The following is an 18,541-nucleotide window of genomic DNA, read 5'->3' on the forward strand; positions in this document are numbered from 1 at the left end:
GAAGAAGAAAATAATGGAGAAGAGGGGAAAGAAGAAGAGAGTCGGGAGAGTATGCAAACTAAAGTCGAGCAGGGTAGCTCGGGTTTAGTTCGGGCCAACCGACGGGTGCCGCTTTTAGTTCCGATAACGATAACGAAAATCATATCACAGGTCTCTCCCGGGGTTTCATACATGGCGTATGATTTTATTGGATTTTATGACATACATTCTCTTACTGATACCTTGAAATACCGCCCATCATGATCGCAATTGGCATGGAAGGCTCTGCCAACAAATTGGGCATTGGCATCATGCTGCATCCTAAGGATGGTAGCGCCCCGCAGGTCCTCGCCAATATCAGACACACCTATGTCTCCCCGCCAGGCGAGGGCTTCCTGCCTAAGGATACAGCGCGCCATCACCGATCATGGGTTGTGAAGCTGGTCAAACAAGCTCTCAAAGAAGCCAAGGTCTCCGTCGAAGATGTGGACTGCATTTGCTTCACTAAGGGACCCGGAATGGGTGCCCCGCTACAGAGTGTGGTGATCGCCGCGCGGATGTTGAGTTTGCTTTGGGGCAAAGAGTTGGTTGGAGTGAATCACTGTGTTGGGCGTAAGTATCCATACACATCAGTCATAGACAGCACCTCCTATTTAGAGTTAGCACTCGAACAAACCGCTAACAATGTGAATCTCCAGACATCGAAATGGGCCGTCTCATCACCGGCGCAACAAACCCAGTCGTCCTATACGTGTCCGGCGGTAACACACAAGTCATCGCATACAGCTCGCAACGGTATCGCATCTTCGGCGAGACCCTCGATATGGCAGTAGGAAACTGTCTAGATCGGTTCGCGCGCACACTACACATCTCCAACGACCCGGCGCCAGGATATAATATTGAACAACTAGCAAAGCAAGGAAAGCAGCTAGTCGATCTTCCCTACGTTGTGAAGGGCATGGACTGTTCATTCTCTGGGATCTTGGCTGCGATTGATGGCCTGGCTAAGCAGTGGGGGCTAGGCGGGGAGGAAAAGGCACGAGAAGATGAGCAGAAAACCGTTGATTCTACAACTGTTGCGGACGATTCACTGGAAAGCAAGCCCACACGCGCAGATCTATGCTTCTCCCTCCAGGAAACTGTCTTCTCAATGCTTGTTGAGATCACCGAGCGCGCAATGGCGCATGTTGGATCGAAGCAGGTTCTTATTGTTGGCGGTGTTGGCTCGAATGAGCGTCTGCAGCAGATGATGGGTATTATGGCACGGGACCGCGGTGGAAGTGTCTATGCGACGGATGAGCGGTTCTGCATCGATAACGGGATTATGATTGCACAGGCTGGTATGCTGGCGTATGGGACCGGATTCCGGACCCCTTTGAGTGAGAGTACTTGTACACAGCGGTTCCGTACGGATGAAGTGTTTGTGAAGTGGCGGGATTGATATCAACCAAGGTCTTGTCTGAACCAAAAATATATCTATCATGTGTTATGAATTGAGCGAGTCAGATCTGATATCCTTTGAATTCGGTTAGATAAATTTGGAAAAAAGTTATTCAACATTCACCACTCATCTCAAGGTGGTTTTCCAGACATTTGTAATATTCTTGCATAAATCGAAGCGCCTGTACAGCTGTATGATTTGCCCATGATCAACTCCCAAATCCTTTCCCAACACCCAACACGAAAGTAACGCCAGAGAAAATATGCAATATATGGTGGTCTCACTGAGATACATTGTTCAACGCACATTAATGGGTGTTGGCTCTGGTCAATGACTGAGTAGTGAGGTTTAGTTGCCGTTTTGGACGAGGAACCCGAGAACACCTGGATAGATAGGAAGTGGACTGGCAAGGGCCAACGAGTCGAACAAGGCAGGGAATTGCTTGTAAATCTTTTTCTCTCTGCCAATCGGATAAACCACAACATGTCCGAGGCAGTATTCGGAAAAAAAAAATGTATGCATGCAATTGAAAACGGCCTATATGGTTGGACATAGCTCATTCTGTGATATCGCCAGTCGGTTTGTACAAAATAGTCGTGACATACTGCAGACACGAGATTAGTTAACCTACGAAAAGTGTATAGAGCAGTGACTTACTTTTCTTTTATATCTGGTCGTCACACTTGTAGCCAGGACACCGTTCTTGATACTACTCGTGGCGAGGTGATTCAAGACGGTGTGGTTCGGGTAGTTCAAAACACTGCTATCGTCTTTCATGGGAGTTGTGCCATTGAGAATTGACTTACCCAAGAAGAGAGGTAGACTGGGAGGGGTAGCCGTATCTCCAATGACATTGGCAGCCTGGACATAGGCCGGGCTGTCTTCTTCCTTATCCAGATCGGCGAGGAATTGAGGAACGGCATCACCGAAATCACCGGGGGCACCTCTTCTTCAATTTCTTCCTTTTCTAGAGGGTGGTCCTCGGTATCCCCTGGATCCTGTTTAGAGGAATCCGGGACCGTGTGTGGAGGGGGAGCTCCCGGCTGGACGGCGGAGTCCTTGTCATGAGCATCATCTGCACTGATTTCAATGTAGTTGACCAGATGATTAGTGAAGTCGACGGCAGTGGGAAGGTTATCCGCAGCGCGCATTGTTCCATCGACAATGAATTTCAAGTGGTGCGTGCCAGGTCGAAGGTTCAGAGTAGTAGACATAACGGACGGATTTTTTTCACTGTCGAGCGTTAGTTGAGTCTCGGGAATCCCAATCATGCCATAACCAACCTTTTATGCAGACGGAACTTTTTCTCCCAGTTAACAAAAGTACCAGTTACATAGACCTTCTCAGCAGGCGCTGTCCATTCGATAACGACCGGGACGGCCTTGCCCGCACCGCTGATGGTGTATGGCTGGAGCTCATCAAGCAACTCTTCCTCTTCAATAGTCGTATGACCTGCAGCTAGAGTACTCGGATCCATCTGTTCATCCAAGAGTCGATCTGCGGGGAGCGACTGGATATGCGAGTCCTCAGGGCCGGCGACGGGCGATCCAGGAGTGGTGTTAGCATCACCAATTGGCAACGGCAAGCGCGGGGGATGTTGTAGGTGTGCTGATGCGCTATAGTACGAGTTGAGGGGCGGGGCCGATGGTGCCACAGGATCGCGCCCCGGGACATGGCGCGAGACCGGGACTTGGACCGGGTTGGAGTGGTCGCGGGATGGGATGTCTTTGATCGGGGAGGGCTCGACTCGACGTGCATCTTGTGGCGGAGCCCTCTCTATGTTCTTTGGTGAAGATTCGGGGACATTTCGGGATTGTAGGCGCTCTTGCACGGATCCTTGGTATCCTGCCGAGTGCCCAGCGGCTGTCTCCTTTGTGGCCGAAGGATCGGCTGCAGTGGCCTTAGGGACCGCGATTGTGTTGAGGGAGGATCGACGGGCGACCTTTCGATCGCTTGCAGAGCTGTGGTGGGCATGGGCGTGGTGATGCGCGTCGCCCACCGGGCCTTTGGAAGGGTTGTTGCCCATCGAAGGCGGGGAAAGGTGTGATGACTTTGGGCTGAACTTTTTGCTGGGAGGTGGGGAAAGAGAGGGGTCGAACTAAGTCACAATGGCGGGCTGGAGAAAGACAAGTCCGATACTAGCTCAAAGTAAGGATTGGCGGTGGGCAGTAATCAAAGTCGATTGATGTACTCCGTACTCACATTGTCTAAGTACAGGAGACGCCGATGACGCCGGAAGCCCAATCCGGTAATATAGGGCTTAGGGCTTGGCAGTTGGCCCGCGGCGCGTGTTACTTGGATATCATAACAGGAGTCGAGATGCATAGATTGATTTGCTACATACCTACATACCTTCATAATAATCATGAACTGGATATCCATTCTAAAATATCCTTTGTTGATCGTTCTTGGCTTGACAATTCAATTACTGTCCTACTTGTTGTCAACCCTTCTCTACCTCGCATCCCCAGTGATCTACATTGGACATGTCGTCTTGTACCTGACACTGCTTCCATTGCGTATCCTTATTAAGTTAGAGGTATGTTTTGAGACAGTTATCTATGCTATCCCATGCCTCCATATTGTACCGCTTTGGTGGTAGCATTTACTAAGCTAAGCTCTAATAGGCATTCATTTATTTCATGACCGGGGCAGTGCTTGTCGGGGCCACTATAGGAATGATTCTACATTTCACCGGCAGCACCATATCACAGTTCCTACAAATTGAAGAGTCAGATGAGCCACGGCAGCCTCGTGTGAAACGGGAGCTCCCATATTCTGAATACCGAGATCCATCCTTCGACTATCTAGAAGCGCAGACGGAAGATCACAAGTTCTTGCCCTACTCGACAATCTTGGAAGAGGAAGAGAACAGCCATGAGTCAGGTTAATATTTAGATATTTCTTGAGCCTAGTGTATGATATTATAATAAGATGCAAATGAACTTCCGTGGCGGGCTAGAAACAAACCTGTCATTAAACTGCCAAGAATCCAATTAGGCAATGGAGGCGATCTGTCCAATATGCATGCGACATTGCATTCCACTCTTGATAGAGAAAGAAGAAGAATAGCCGGCTGCTTATGCGGCCTTGCCATGTCTTTTTGGTGGTCATTCTGGTAGTCATTGGGTAGTCTTTTTAATATGCCTTTTTTCCTAAACATTTTTTCCCCTTCCTGGAGGCTTATAGATGGAGGACAGAAAAAGGCGGAAAAGGCTCGAAATGTGCAGACAACCTTTCTGTATATAACCAGAGATGCCTACCAATATGCACCAACTTTGTGGTCCGGTGGACCAGGGCTCCAATATTGCCTAATTGGGCCACATATGCGATCCAGCCAATCACATCATCCATATCTAGTCTCCCAACAATACAAGGTACAACGTATATAATATGCTTAAAATCCATCATCTGAGTGTCGAAATTCTTCATCCTCTTTCATATTCTAAACTTCCATCTTCACAATATCAAGCTCATCCCAAAATGGTCCGAATCAACGCCTTCGCCGTGGAGCAAGTAAGCAACCCTCAAGCCCTATTCTAACCCCAGCCTCCAAACCGATTGCCTACCTAGTTACACAGAAACTAACATATAGAAGTGGATGGACCTCTACGAAACCAGTGCAAAGCACAACCTCGCCGAAACATGCTGCGCGTCCATCTCCCTCAACGACCTACTAGCCCTGTCTCCGAAAAAGGATCTGGTAGATTTCACGCAGAAGCAAGTCTACGGCGCTATTCGGGGATCCGAGTCACTGAGAACAAACATCGCGAATTTGTATTCCCAATCTGGATCTACCGAAGCCAGCCCCGTCTCTGCTGATCGAGTCCTGGTCACAAACGGTGCCATCCAGGCTAATTTCTTGGCGCTTTATACTCATGTCGGGCCGGAGGATCATGTTATTTGTCAGTATCCGACCTATCAGCAATTATACTCTGTCCCTGAGTCTTTCGGGGCGGAGGTTAGTCTGTGGCGGTCGGATGAGGCGAATGGGTGGAGTATGGATTTGGAGAAGTTGAAGTCTTTGATTAGGCCGAACACGAAGATGATTATTTTGAAGTATATGTGACTCATGGTGGTTTATTTGGTTACTGGATGTGTACTAATTGGAGTCTATAGCAACCCCCAGAATCCAACGGGCGCGATTCTTCGTCGCGAGGAATTGCAGGGGATTGTTGATATCGCGCGTGAGCGTGGTATCCTGATCCATTCCGATGAGGTTTACCGACCTCTGTTCCATTCCCTTGACTCAGATCAAGAGATTCCTCCATCGATTCTTGAATTTGGGTACAAGAATGTCATTGCAACGGGTTCCATGTCCAAAGCTTTCAGCTTGGCCGGTATCCGATTGGGATGGATTGCTTCTCCAAACCCTGAGATCATCGAAGCTTGTGCCTCTGCTCGTGATTATACCCTGATTTCGGTTGGTCAAATCGATGATAGCGTGGCAGCTCATGCATTGTCCAGTCCATGCGTGGAAAACTTGCTGCAGCGCAATCTTAGCTTGTCTCGGCAGAATCTTGATGTCCTTGGGGCATTCATCGAAGAGTATAACTGGGCTATGAAGTGGACAGAGCCGAAAGCTGGAACGACTGCATTCATCAAGTTTGTTGACAGACAAGGCAGGGCAATTGACGATGTCGTATTCTGCCAGCGACTCCAGGAAATGACTGGTGTCATGCTGGTCCCTGGAAGCCAGTGTTTCGGAGGTGGTGTGGACTTCCGTGGATATGTGAGGTTGGGCTATGTCCAGGACAGCCAGGTAATAGTTGATGGATTGAACACTCTGAGACAGTTCATGCGTGATGAGTATGAGAAGCTGCCGCTAGCCTCGGGTATGTAGACAATGATCAAGTGTTTGTTATACTTGCCTTTCTCGCTTTATCTAGTAGATATGACCATAGGGCGTGGAGAATAGGACTTCCTGTCCACTCAAGCACTCAACAGTGCTTAAACCAGACGCATCGACAGTATTAATGTCATGCCCCGCCAAAGGAATGAGATAAAGTAGGGGTAAAAGCGTGGGAATTTCTGATCACAGCCATCAATCCATTCATAATTTAATTGATCCGCTGTTAGAGGGCTTACTGAGGGCTTAGAATAGAACCAATTCTAATCCAAGATTCGAAAAATAGGTATCCCAGGATAGGCATGTCTCGGATGCCCAGAACTTACTCAGAAGCTCTCGTGCCCTTGTAAAATTTCCCATCCCAAGACTTTGCATATCGCCCATCCGCTTGTGGATAAATTCGCGTTCCTTGGTATCGTCGGTTTCACAGCCAACACTGAACATGGGCCAAAGGATCAAGATATTCGCAGAAGAGAACGGTGGGATCTCTTCAACTGCGGCTATGACTTTCCTGATGTCCTCTTTCACCGTCTCATGGTTTCTTGGGAGTGTTTGGACTCGGCGATGGAGGTGTAATAAGGCAGCGTGTACAAAGGCAAGATGGGTACTCTGCAGCCCAGGGGAATCTCCACCAGAAACACTGCACTCAACAAGGGAAAAAATTTCAACCTCAAGCCTTCGGGATTCTTCCAATATGGCTTGTTGCATTGCAGGCCCAGTGTGACATTGGCGCTGCACTAGTTGAGATAGCCGTGCAAGCAGCGGAGCCAACTTCAAGGAGTATCCGCATATATCGTCGACATGCGAGCTTAACAGATCAAAAGACCTATCCAGTAGCCCTGTATCAGAGCTAATTACACCTCTAGTGCTCAATCCCGATAGTCCGGCGAGAACATCCATTGTTGTAAACCATTTGACCAAACATTGAATGTAAGGATCAGCAATGCGCGGCGTTCCTTGGGTATCCAAAAAGGCACCCAAAAGACGCATTACCCCGCCAAGATGAGTCCGCCATGTCTGCATATTCCCATTGCACACATCATTAGTGCACAGAGCCATGGCTGTTGTAACAGTCTCAGCTGTCAGTGTTGCATCTGTTTCACTGAGCGCCGAGCGCAGGCTAGAAATTGACAAGTTCGTGAACCTCAAACAGGATACCTTTGCCTTTGGTCCTGTGTCTTGGACAAGTCGGCTGTGGTGACTGCAGGCAGATGCGAGGAGGGCATAGAGAAGATGGGGTGTCTCTAGGGAGCTTGCAATGATTCTTTGCAGGAAGAGCGCTGGAGCTGCGGGGAACAGCCGTGGGGCGGTTTCGGTGTTAAAGATGTGCATGAAAAATTGAGATTCTTTTGATGATAGAAATGGTGATAGGTTTAGAACAGGCTGGTGAGTGATAAGGTTTAGGCTTTGGTTGACGCTTTCATTGTGGAGATTCGCTTCACCCGGCCTTGTGTGGGTGACTACATTCTGGTTGATGATATTGATATCGTATTTGCATTCTTTTGGGAAACCGCGTGCAGCGCGAACAGATGGGTTTCTTCAGGTCACACTAGACATTTTATTAGCGATGTTTAGATGGCCAGCAAGAAATTCTTTACTTTGACTTTTTTGCGTCGACATTCTGTGCAGCCATCTCGCCTTCTTTGGCGGATGGGGCTAGCTTTACCAACCCGATGGCTTGGCATAGCCAACCGAATTTATGGTAAATGTAGGTAAGATGGAGAAGAGAAGTAGAGAAGATCGGAAGAAAGGGTAGATAGCAGTTTCCACAATTTCCCGAGCTAAGTACCCGATCCAGTCATATTGCGGCATTGCTGAACAATGGAATTGTTTATATATTCTTAAATATTCTTTGCGTATAAAAAAGTACAAGAATAGTCGCTTATATGATCTTCTTAAGTCCTTTTTAGTAGGCCTTTTTCGTACTCTCTGGATTAAGAAAAGGCCAATATTATTGAAAATTATTCTGACCTACAGCTTATATTAACCGCAAAATCGATAAATTGATCCCAACAATACCCTAGATAAAAATGCGCCTATTACAATATTACAATCGCCCTCATTTGGCACTTGTCTTGTATATTCCAACTTCTCTTGTCTGATGAGCGGACAAATATAAATATGTACGTCAATTTGACATAGACACGTCTAAGGGCCTCGTTATTTAATTATAGAAGCCAAGCAAGAAGTGTGGTGAGAGTTAAAGAAACCGCGAGAAGCCAATAAATCCAGAGATTATCGAATAGGCCCATGTCTTCTCTATTGAAGTCGAAAAGTTCATGCCAAATAATCCCTTCGATTATTGAAGCTTAACCGACACACCCATGTCACCACCCTATGACAGATAAATATCTCCGATCCTGAACAACTGAGTATAATACCACCAAATCAACTCAATTTATTCTGCTCGGAATATTTCAATTGTAATCAACTTAAAGATATCAAGTAGATCTAGCAGAACCTGTAATGTACTGTAAACCAATCAAATCCAAAGCCCCCTCGCAACCGGCTACCACTCAATCAAACCTACACCCTGCTATTTTGACTTGGAATATTCCTGGTCTGATCCAGCCTTACCATCTACCTGCTCGTATGGAGGAGGGTCCTCAAAGGTCTTTGTACTTGTACGGCACATTGACGGCTGGTAGGTTGCTTTGGATTGTGCTTGTGGTGAAGGATCGTATGGGGGAGGGTCATCCATGGTCTTTGTAGTTGTACGGGGTATTGGCGACTGGTATGTCGATTTGGATTGTGCTTGTGACTTAGACTTGTTCACATTGCTATCATGGCTTGAGCGAGGCTCGTGTGGAAGATCCGGTGGGTGGACATAAGGGTCTTTCTTTTTGCTACTATCCTTATAGCCCATTCGCCGCTTGTTTTCAAGAAAGAACCGTTGCTGGGAAGCAAGTCGGAGCCTTTGGGCAGCAGGTTGGAGACTTTCCTTATACTTCCGCTTTTCCTCTTGCTGTTCAGCGTAGGCCCTAATGGAGGATATATGAGTATGAGAGCGGCAAACATGGAAGGCTTGAAGAACGCACTCGGATGCATCTTTGATGAAGTCATAGGCATTAGCCGAAGTACGGCGACCGATAAAATCCATCGTTTTAAAGGTGAAGAAGGAGTTTGGAAGCTTGGTTATTGAAAATGTGACATTTTGAAGACCGGGAAACCGAGGGGTCCACGAGTATTTATTATCGCCTGAAGCTCAGGCCCCACACGGGATCGTGAATGACTCCGCCACATGGATCTTCGCCAATGTCGGGGGCCAAACCTACAGGGGTAGCGCTTAACATCATCGCCCCGCAAGCTCGCCTGTATCGACAGACTGTCGCGTTTGAACTACATCTCAGAGAACAGATCATGTCCTGGTTGAATCATCGAAAATCTATTGTTGGTTGTTTTTGATAATAATCTAATAGCATGTCCTTTGTAGTCAGTACCTTAGCTTGGCCCCCTAATTGCCAAGACTGTGGGGGTAATTCTATACTCAGCCCCAAACATAAAGTCCCGAGGATTGGATTTTACGCTGCAGTAAAGATCTGCACAGGCAGAAAAAAAAAGAAATTAACCCTTCTGTGGATCTGGGTTGAGCTTAAAGCGTCGCTGTATGTGCTGGATATTCGGGTGAAGAACATTAAGGGTAAAGGAGTGCCCTATCAGTGGGCTCTATATTAGTAGGGCTTACGGTGTATTTAACCTGTAATTTGATGCAATGGACACCTCGATGCCCTACTTAACCCGGGGGGAATGCTGCCTGTCGCGAAAACCGTAAAGAGTTCCCCGTGTACGTGGCATACTTGGAAGGCTATTGTGAGAGATGATTGGATGTCATTATTAGCTCTGAAATACTAGTTGTTGGCAACTGCATATTTCTTTTTCAACCGCTAGAAACACCGCTCTTAGCGCGGTTGCTCCTCTACGTACTTCCATACACGTGTATGGTGCAGGAGCTGAAGCTGGATAATGCCTTATTCTGTGGATAAATAGTCTTTAGAGGGCGTTCTCACTCTTCCTCTCTATAGTCCAGTTGATACATATATTTTTTTCATTCTGGCATCCAACCTAATTTGTAGCTTACTACTTCGCCTCATCAACCAACTTTGACATGGTTGAAAAAATAATGTCCAACAAACATCAAGCTGGGACAGGACAATGGTTTATCAAAGGGGATGCTTTTCAAAAGTGGCTCACAGACAGTCATCTTCTCTGGGTCAACGGATTCGCCGGCTCTGGCAAGTCTGTTATATGTTCAACTGTAATCCAGCACACCCTTAGCCTAAAGTGGCAGGATCCAAGGATCGGGGTCGCTTTCTTCTATATCCGGTTTAGTGATCATGAAAAGCAAGATTTGTCGGCTATTCTACGAGCTGTTCTGTTACAGCTATCAGCACAACTCCCAGAGGCTGAGCAAGACCTATAGCAATTACATCCATCATACCTCACAGACACGCCCCCAACGGAGGCACTCAAGGAATGCCTTCAGCGCATCATTCACATATTTAACAAAGTCTTTATTTTTATCAATGCTTTGGACGAGAGCCCTCGCTTTGAGGGACGAAGCGAGGTCTTAATGACCACCAAAACAATGCAGAAATGGGACAAATTACATCTGTTTGTTACGAGCCGAGATTTGATTGATATTCGTGAAGCACTCAACTCTCCGGCGACCCATGAATTGTAAATGGAAATTACGGAAATTGACAGGGATATAGCCTGCTATGTCTCCTGTCAGCTTGAGACTAGCAAAGAGCTCAAGATATTCAAATCTTTGCATCATCAAATTAAACAGGCACTCATAGATCGTGCACAGGGCGTATAAGCTATCTGAAATTTGTAACTAAATTCTAGCTATTATTGATCCTGATTGATCTACAACCTATGAAAGTCCTACGACAGTGGATTTTTACCCGCACCCCAACAAATATATATCTCTACTTTCAACTATATATATCTCCCCAAATATATTAAATATATATTAAATCTAGTATTGATTTAGTATTGTTATATAGAGAAAAGGCCAATAAATTTAATACACCTAATATCTAGTATAGTATCTTTTTACTTTATGCGTAGCAAGCAATCTTCTAGGTACAGATCGGATCAAATTATCAATTACACCTTGATCAAGGATATCCCATACAGTGTATATGGCTCTTTTCAAATACGCCTAGTACTCCTAGTTTCTACCCATCTCTACTAATTCGGGGTAGAGCTTTAATAGTTTGACCTTCAATAGCCACCAATATAGCTCAATAGGACTGAGATTAGGTAAATGTAGGTAGGTTTCGCTACGTTGAATACCAATTCAGCGAGCTCGAGAGATGTCCAAACAAAGAACATCTTGAGAATGTCTCAACTCTCTACTAAAGGATCTCAAGTCAATTTACGACTGACTACTGTGTAGTACCGATAAAAGATGGACTGTACCTGAGAGCAAGGAGTCCATAGAATGTCGGGTGGTCTAAGTGGGCCCCCTTAAACGCATCTATTGGTTGGATATAGTAACCACCTATCAGCCGAACATGTGTTCGGATCCACCTGGTAAATGTGACAGCCACGCCCCTGGGTTAATCCACATAGTGGGGCTGTCTAACACACGGCTACTTTATCCGGCCAATCATGAGGATCAGAAATTAAGAGAAAGTAAGATCGAACTGCCCTTGCATATTTTAGACGTCTTACCTGCATGCATATTTGGACTTTATATTGAAAGTCCCCTGATTTCGGCTAGGGAGCCGAGCTGATAGAATGCGACCATGATGTGGAGCCAGAGATCGGCACAGGTACGACTTCTTAACACTATAGATAGGGTGAGTATTCCAAGGTTGAACATTTGGCTTTGTAAGCATACCTAATATTTGGCTCTCTCCTCACCTGGGCACCACGTAGTACCCAGCAAGTCAGCTCTAGGGTCTAGTCATATATTATCTACGATTTCTAAAGATATAAGGTTATAGAGGCTGGAGATATCATGGACTATCTATGATAGTTACTATTTAGATATAGGGGTTTCTTGCTTTTTATGGATATCCATTTTTCTTTTTTTCAAATTAGGGTAGGGGAGATATATTATAGCTATGGGAAACTACTGAGAAAAGAATGATCTTAAAGTGGAGTTTTAGGAGATAAAGGGAATAGATAAAAAGACGACAGTATAGATTATTACTGATAGCTAATACTTTCGAATTCAACCAAGTACAAAAGGAGTGGACGATTGTCTATTGAGAACAAATTGAACAATCAACAAAAGAGTAGTTCGAAGAGACCCCCTAGGGCCCCGAGTCGGCCTCACACGCCGGGAACAAGATGACACTTTAGCCCTCGTGCTTGTATGCCTCATCCTTGGAGATGGCGACGCACTATCAAAAGGACTAGATTAGTATAAGACTATAAGCGAGGATGATCGAGAGCAGCTTACCTCGTTGCCATTTCCTGGGCAGCAGGCGCTAGTGCCTTTGCATACTGCACCTTGGCCATGGTTGAAGCATTTTTGAGATTCACCGCCGCCATAAGTCGAACTCAAAGTACCAAGGAGTCCGTCGACGGTACCAACAAGACCAGCAACAAGCGTGTCCAACTGTCTCTTACCGACATCAATGTGGACGTCCGAACAGCAGGCCAAGATCTGATTGCCGCATTGTGGGCTGACCTCGACGCTACCAGGCTTGCTGTCAGCGTGCTTCCCTTCGGGGCTTGGGATAGCAGCCACGGCCATAGCCAGGGAGAGAAGTCCGGCGATAGTGAAACGCATCGTGATGGATATTGGGTTGGAAAGTAGGTTGTAGAGAGTAGGTAGCAATGTAAAGTTGAAGAGATAATGAGATGGTTGATGAGAGATGTTGACTACCAGACGTCCAACGACCCTTTTATAACTATATGCCAGGTAGATCAAATACCCTATTAAGAATATAACTTATTGAAGTATTAGATGTAACATTCGGAAAGTCAAGATACATTCCAACCCTACTTAAGCCTCTTTATCTCCCTATATATCTCCTTCCGGCTAATTCTATCCGTCGAATCACAATGTAAGAGCCTTCATTCTATCATTCCGATACCATCCAACCTTCTATCTAGTAGTGTGATGTAAGACGAATTCGAACCATGATTTGCTTTTCGACCCAACCCCTGACGCTTGCGGGCCTTCTTCATTCTCATGCCATTGAGATCGACGATGAGCCCGAGTATCTTGATCTGGATGGCCGTTTCCTAGATGTGAGCAAGCTCCAAGAGATATTCACTGGCTTAATCATGAGTGTTCAATACGAGCATACCGCAGGCCCGACTAAGGGAAATCTTTACGTACAATTCCCCCACTTCTCAGTGCAAGAATACTTTCGGTCGGGTTATCTCAAAGGAGAGGCATGAATGTTCGCTATGAAGGCTGACATTGCACATAACGAAATTTGTCGAGTGTGTCTGGTCTACATTCTCCATCCTGAACTTTCTCTGGACCAAATCGATCATTCGAAGATCAAACAGTACCAGTTTGTTATCGATGCAGCTCAATGCTGGTATGGCCATGACATACCTGCCTTCTAAGAAAGGGCCATGAAGGAGGCGGCGAGGCAAATGAAGGAGGCGGCGAGGTAACGTCCGAGGAGAGAGTTATGAACCAGTGCCATATTTAGTCGTCCGTAGGTGAGTAACAATCCTTTCGTCAAGGATCCAACAGACTCACAATTACAGAACTCCTCAGCGCCTAAACATCGATATAAACCTAGATCTCCACTGCTTTTCATATGGCCACACTCTGAATAATGCGTTGAGTATGTTGCCTTCCTACAGGGTGGTGCGAGATGTATTCCACCAAGGAAATGACACAATAAGCACAATCCAATTATGTTTATCATTCGTTTCTTCAAATATGCATAGATAAAGAAATTGAAACAAAAACCCTGCTACAAACTAGCTTAACTTTAGCTTAACTTGCGCTTCAGCGGCCGTACCATAAGTCGAACAATTTGCAGCCATCGTGTTATGACCTCGCATGGTTACTTCGCGGTCGTCAGAAAGCCATCAGTCCGATCCGATAGGCTGCTGTATGTCTTATCGAAGGTCTCATCTTCGCCAACGCAGATTTTGTAACAGACTCTGGCATATCCCTCAGCTTGGGACGCGAGAGTTGGTGCGAGCTCTCGATATGCGAAGCACAGAATCATCCAACATCCCACTACGCCATCACTCATCAGCCCCCATTTTTTAACAACCAAGGGAACATTTGGGACATGAGGAGGATTTCCACCTTCGATAACGAAACCAAGTGACTCAAGAGTCTTCAATGCAAATTCCACACTCTTTTCGTGTTTTCGGGATGAAGCGTAGATTGCAGCAAGAGACAGGTATGGTGAATCAAGTGTAAGACGAGGGATTTCAGAAGCTGGTTGGGAATATGTGCCTGCAAGGTGGGAAATTCTGGCTTCAATCTTTCGCAAGTTCATCCTGGAGGTCTTGAATAATCGTTGAAGGTCGGTTGAAATTCTGCTCCGGTTTGATAGAACACTGCTGCTAGCACTCCGTGCTTCCTGGCATAATATGCAATCACATTTGAAGCCCCAGTGCTGTAGATTGAGGGGAAATTCTTTTGGATCACGCAACATGGGTGATTGGTACCAGAAGGTGATTTCGGTGTTAGGAGGCAGGTCCCGTGAAGCACGAACGATCATCATGTCTCCAATAAATGAGCGGCGAGCATTGCTCAAGCAAGAGTGGTTAATGTGTGATGCCATCGGCCAGACCCCAGAGGAATGGAATTGCTTATTGACCTTTTTGGTTGTATCATTACCCCCTTTCATGCAGTCGATGTGACTCTCGCGAGAGGTAAGTGGGCACCCAAAACCGTTCAGGAGAATGATTCTCTCGACCAGGAATCTGGAGAGTATTAGCTTTGGTACCAAAATAGGAGCGCGGTGACATACGTATCTACGATGGGTATGCCATCCACTTCTAGGACATCCACTGATTTGTATGTGCCATGATGAAGATCGACGAAGTCTGGTATCAGGGACGGATTCTTATGCAGTTTTTGAGTGATCAACTCAATAAGCTCGGCCTGAGTGCCAATAGTAGCTTCGTTCATATCGACATTGAGTAACAGACGGAGATCTTGCGAGGTATCTTTATCGTGGAAAGCGTGAGCAAATGCCTTTTCGCAGAGCAGAAGGTCGCCTGCCTTCACAGCCTCTGTCGTGAATAGTCCTCTCCCATGCGATTGAGTCTGCTTGACAGTCACAGGACCAATGTAGGTGGCGCGGTCAAGCGTCGGGGGCCGACGCTTCTTAGCCTCCAGCACCATTTTCCTGAACTCGTATTTTCCACTGTCCTGCTCCATAAGCCGAGCAGATGCTCGTGAATACTCATGTGCGGCCTGGGTGTTATCTGGATACTTATCTGCAAGTGTTGCGTGGATTTCACATGACTCCTTGAACCTTCGAAGTTGATACAGCGCCTGAGCCTTCCTAAAGAGACCTTTTTCTGATAGCTCTGACACCTGCAGCACATTCTCCACATCCTTGAGCGCTGCATCAAAGCAGTAGCTTTTCAGAAATGAAAGGGAACGGTTGAGCTGCGCTATCACTGCCAATTCTGGCGACGGATGGGCGTCCAAAGTCTTTGAATAGCTAAATTATTCTTAGCATCCCCTTGTAAACACAGCGACGTTTTGTAGCTTACCATTGAATTGCCGAACGATAATCACCCTGACCAAAATGCTCACTTCCTTTCTCCTTCCAAGAAGAGGCGTTCTCATCACACTGCGTCACGCGTTTCCTCCAGGATAATGGAACCAGGTCGTCAAACTCGGGGACAAACCAGATGTCCGAGAGGTGGTCCACTCGAATCCCGTAGTCCCCATCTGCCATTACCTTCACATAGGGTTCTTTCACAACAAGAACTGTACCCTCCATAAGGCTGTGTGCATTCGATAGCTCCTGCTCTTGGTTGTAGAGCTGCAGCATCAGAACACTCCCATCTTCATCCTCTACGATAGCCATCACGGCGGTCATCGTATCTGCCGGAGTGACCATTCTTATGAGGAGATAGCGTTGCCTATGATGAGTTTCAAGACACAGGCTTTTGATCATAACCTTGCTCAACTTGCTGAAAGGAGTATGGGATGGGGGGTAGGCAGGTGGCAGAAACGAGGATCGGATATTTACTGCACCACCGGGGCGTTCCGTATTCATCATTCGTCGAAACATGAACTGCATCAAGATCTCATCTTTGGACTTTGGGGATTTTGCTGGACGGCCCTTGAGGGCTTCCGCGTTCTTCAGATTTCGCTTATGTGTTTGAAGATATCTGAAGTACTCCGGAACATTGGAGACGTCGTGGGTATCCATGCTGGTGACAGAAAGATGATTTCAAGCCGTGTTGGCCTTTGAAGAAACGTAAGGAAAAGACAAGAAGAAAGGATTTCAACTGCCTGAGAAATTATTTGAGGGGAAGGTGATAGAAGAGGATGCATTGTAACCAGGCGGGGTAGGAGGTGACAGGGGGGTTCGCTGGCAAACAACGCATCGAGCAAACATACCGAATATGGTAGCATAGACACCTGGGTAGACACTTGAAGTAGCAGTGAAAAGTACAAAATTCCTAATCTTTGAACAGCTATCAGTGCCTGCTGCATGCCAGTTCCCACTCCAGCACCAAAGATAACCTGGTAGCCAATCCATTTGCCACTCCCTGTGTCAGGCTGGAAGGTGGATAAAAGACTTGCCCCGACTGCCATGAGCAAGGATGAAATAATCATAAAGGGGGTATAATAGCCGAATTGTGTAACGTAAGCCCCTGCCACAATAGACAAGATGACTTGAGCAAGAAGCATGGGAAGGTTCATGATGCCTGATTTCACTGCTGAGACACCTTTGATTGCTTGGAACCAGATAGGGAGCTATACTTTGTTAGTTTTAGACTTGTGTATGATTGATTTTGGAACACCCACGTAGTACACCAGGGCAAAAAAGGCCGCTCCGAGACAGAAGGTGAAAGAAGTACTTCCCCATACATTTCGGTTTGCAAGAACGCGTGGTGGAAGTGTGGCATTCTCTTGTCGCCAGAGCTGCACACAAACGAAGACAATCATCAGAGCTCCGAAAACGACGAATAAAGCAATTATTCTTCCGTCGTTCCATTGATAAGCGGAGCCATCCCATTGTAATGCCAAGAGTACGCATATAATAGACGGAATGAAGAAGATCGTGCCGATGATGTCAAACTGTTGGATCTGCTCCCAGAGAGATAATGTCGATTTCACTCTTGGGGGAGTATGGTAGAAGCAGAGCAAAAAGATAAATGTCACAGCACCGATTGGGAGGTTGATAAAGAAGCACCAACACCACGAGACATGGTCTGTGAAAGCTCCGCCCATTCTGGATGTTGTATCAGTTCGTCTTCCTCGTGAAACGGATAAAAGGTTGATATCACATACAATGGCCCTGCTACACTCGCAATCCCATACATACCCCCAACAATACCGGTATATAGAGGTCTTTTTTCCAATGGCACCGAGTTCGCGATGATTAAAATAGCACCGGAGAATAGACCAGCTGCTCCAATTCCAGCAATCGCTCGACCAAGTATAAGTCCCAATGAATTCGGAGTTACACCGCAAACCAAAGATCCGATTTCGAAAATGACCAATGCTGAAAGGAACACCCATTTGATAGAGCAGAAGGTGTAAAGCTTTCCGAAGACCAGTTGCATTGAGCATGTGGCGAGGAAATAAGCGCTACCATACCAACCTACATTGTCGAGTGCATGGAATTGGCCTGTGATATGAGGAATGGCTGTCGCAATGATTGTGTTATCCTGTAGAAGAGAAAGTCAATATTCGATCTAGCTTCTGGGAGTTTAATTGTACTAACCAGCGCCATGCAGAAGATTGCAAGGCAGAGAGCCGTGACGATCACAGCTTGTTTTATTGGCGATGGGTAGGTTTCTTGGTCATCTTGGACTGACTCCTTTTCGGACATTTTGCAGGAATTTGATTGTTTTATTGTAGAGGAGAACGTAAAGAAAAGATTTTGGTGAGATCCCCAATCCGTTTTTTATACGTGTCGGCCTTCTCGGATTCCAACCTCGTCCGAATCTGAGATAGCTAGGGTTGCCCGAACCGCCCGAAACGTCCGAACACCAGTGAATTATTGAAATTGCTTATTGAAAGTGCCACACGAGAGCATTCTAGGCAGGCGAACTTGCTGATCGCGAAAGCTGGCCATGTTACCCCTGAAGCAAACGTCCTGGTAGATCAAGGAAACGGCGTTGCGGCAATT

General features: G+C 46.4%; 11 protein-coding genes across 11 annotated transcripts; 5 read left to right on the plus strand and 6 right to left on the minus strand.

Moving 5' to 3' along the window:
- Positions 1-239: 239 nt before the first annotated feature.
- On the plus strand, positions 240-1,420 carry kae1 (O-sialoglycoprotein endopeptidase; the record flags this gene model as incomplete). The annotated part of the gene is made up of 2 exons (XM_056879649.1): positions 240-591; positions 678-1,420. 2 exons carry the CDS (start codon positions 240-242, stop codon positions 1,418-1,420), a joined length of 1,095 nt encoding a protein of 364 aa, XP_056724968.1.
- A 556-nt stretch (positions 1,421-1,976) lies between these two features.
- Positions 1,977-3,446, minus strand: N7487_011920 (putative Snf1 kinase complex beta-subunit Gal83; the record flags this gene model as incomplete). The annotated part of the gene is made up of 4 exons (XM_056879650.1): positions 1,977-2,024; positions 2,078-2,308; positions 2,365-2,653; positions 2,704-3,446. The coding sequence occupies 4 exons, from the start codon at positions 3,444-3,446 to the stop codon at positions 1,977-1,979; spliced, it is 1,311 nt and encodes a 436-aa protein (XP_056724969.1).
- A 339-nt stretch (positions 3,447-3,785) lies between these two features.
- N7487_011921 (uncharacterized protein) lies at positions 3,786-4,311 on the plus strand (the record flags this gene model as incomplete). Its single annotated transcript, XM_056879651.1, has 2 exons — positions 3,786-3,959; positions 4,048-4,311. 2 exons carry the CDS (start codon positions 3,786-3,788, stop codon positions 4,309-4,311), a joined length of 438 nt encoding a protein of 145 aa, XP_056724970.1.
- Positions 4,312-4,903: 592 nt separating this feature from the next.
- On the plus strand, positions 4,904-6,263 carry N7487_011922 (putative aminotransferase; the record flags this gene model as incomplete). The annotated part of the gene is made up of 3 exons (XM_056879652.1): positions 4,904-4,936; positions 5,019-5,479; positions 5,540-6,263. The coding sequence occupies 3 exons, from the start codon at positions 4,904-4,906 to the stop codon at positions 6,261-6,263; spliced, it is 1,218 nt and encodes a 405-aa protein (XP_056724971.1).
- Positions 6,264-6,515: 252 nt separating this feature from the next.
- On the minus strand, positions 6,516-7,601 carry N7487_011923 (transcription factor domain-containing protein; the record flags this gene model as incomplete). The annotated part of the gene is made up of 1 exon (XM_056879653.1): positions 6,516-7,601. The coding sequence occupies one exon, from the start codon at positions 7,599-7,601 to the stop codon at positions 6,516-6,518; it is 1,086 nt and encodes a 361-aa protein (XP_056724972.1).
- A 1,204-nt stretch (positions 7,602-8,805) lies between these two features.
- Positions 8,806-9,369, minus strand: N7487_011924 (uncharacterized protein; the record flags this gene model as incomplete). The annotated part of the gene is made up of 2 exons (XM_056879654.1): positions 8,806-9,250; positions 9,308-9,369. 2 exons carry the CDS (start codon positions 9,367-9,369, stop codon positions 8,806-8,808), a joined length of 507 nt encoding a protein of 168 aa, XP_056724973.1.
- Positions 9,370-10,389: 1,020 nt separating this feature from the next.
- On the plus strand, positions 10,390-10,689 carry N7487_011925 (uncharacterized protein; the record flags this gene model as incomplete). The annotated part of the gene is made up of 1 exon (XM_056879655.1): positions 10,390-10,689. The coding sequence occupies one exon, from the start codon at positions 10,390-10,392 to the stop codon at positions 10,687-10,689; it is 300 nt and encodes a 99-aa protein (XP_056724974.1).
- Positions 10,690-12,583: 1,894 nt separating this feature from the next.
- N7487_011926 (uncharacterized protein) lies at positions 12,584-13,020 on the minus strand (the record flags this gene model as incomplete). The annotated part of the gene is made up of 2 exons (XM_056879656.1): positions 12,584-12,628; positions 12,688-13,020. 2 exons carry the CDS (start codon positions 13,018-13,020, stop codon positions 12,584-12,586), a joined length of 378 nt encoding a protein of 125 aa, XP_056724975.1.
- Positions 13,021-13,373: 353 nt separating this feature from the next.
- N7487_011927 (uncharacterized protein) lies at positions 13,374-13,637 on the plus strand (the record flags this gene model as incomplete). The annotated part of the gene is made up of 1 exon (XM_056879657.1): positions 13,374-13,637. The coding sequence occupies one exon, from the start codon at positions 13,374-13,376 to the stop codon at positions 13,635-13,637; it is 264 nt and encodes an 87-aa protein (XP_056724976.1).
- A 626-nt stretch (positions 13,638-14,263) lies between these two features.
- On the minus strand, positions 14,264-16,609 carry N7487_011928 (TPR domain protein; the record flags this gene model as incomplete). Its single annotated transcript, XM_056879658.1, has 3 exons — positions 14,264-15,125; positions 15,188-15,889; positions 15,942-16,609. 3 exons carry the CDS (start codon positions 16,607-16,609, stop codon positions 14,264-14,266), a joined length of 2,232 nt encoding a protein of 743 aa, XP_056724977.1.
- Positions 16,610-17,564: 955 nt separating this feature from the next.
- N7487_011929 (Major facilitator superfamily domain general substrate transporter) lies at positions 17,565-18,241 on the minus strand (the record flags this gene model as incomplete). The annotated part of the gene is made up of 3 exons (XM_056879659.1): positions 17,565-17,638; positions 17,732-18,077; positions 18,134-18,241. 3 exons carry the CDS (start codon positions 18,239-18,241, stop codon positions 17,565-17,567), a joined length of 528 nt encoding a protein of 175 aa, XP_056724978.1.
- Positions 18,242-18,541: the final 300 nt, after the last annotated feature.

Source organism: Penicillium crustosum, assembly GCF_028827405.1.
Source record: "Penicillium crustosum strain IBT 35664 chromosome Unknown utg000005l_segment0_segment0, whole genome shotgun sequence".
Lineage (NCBI taxonomy): Eukaryota > Fungi > Ascomycota > Eurotiomycetes > Eurotiales > Aspergillaceae > Penicillium > Penicillium crustosum.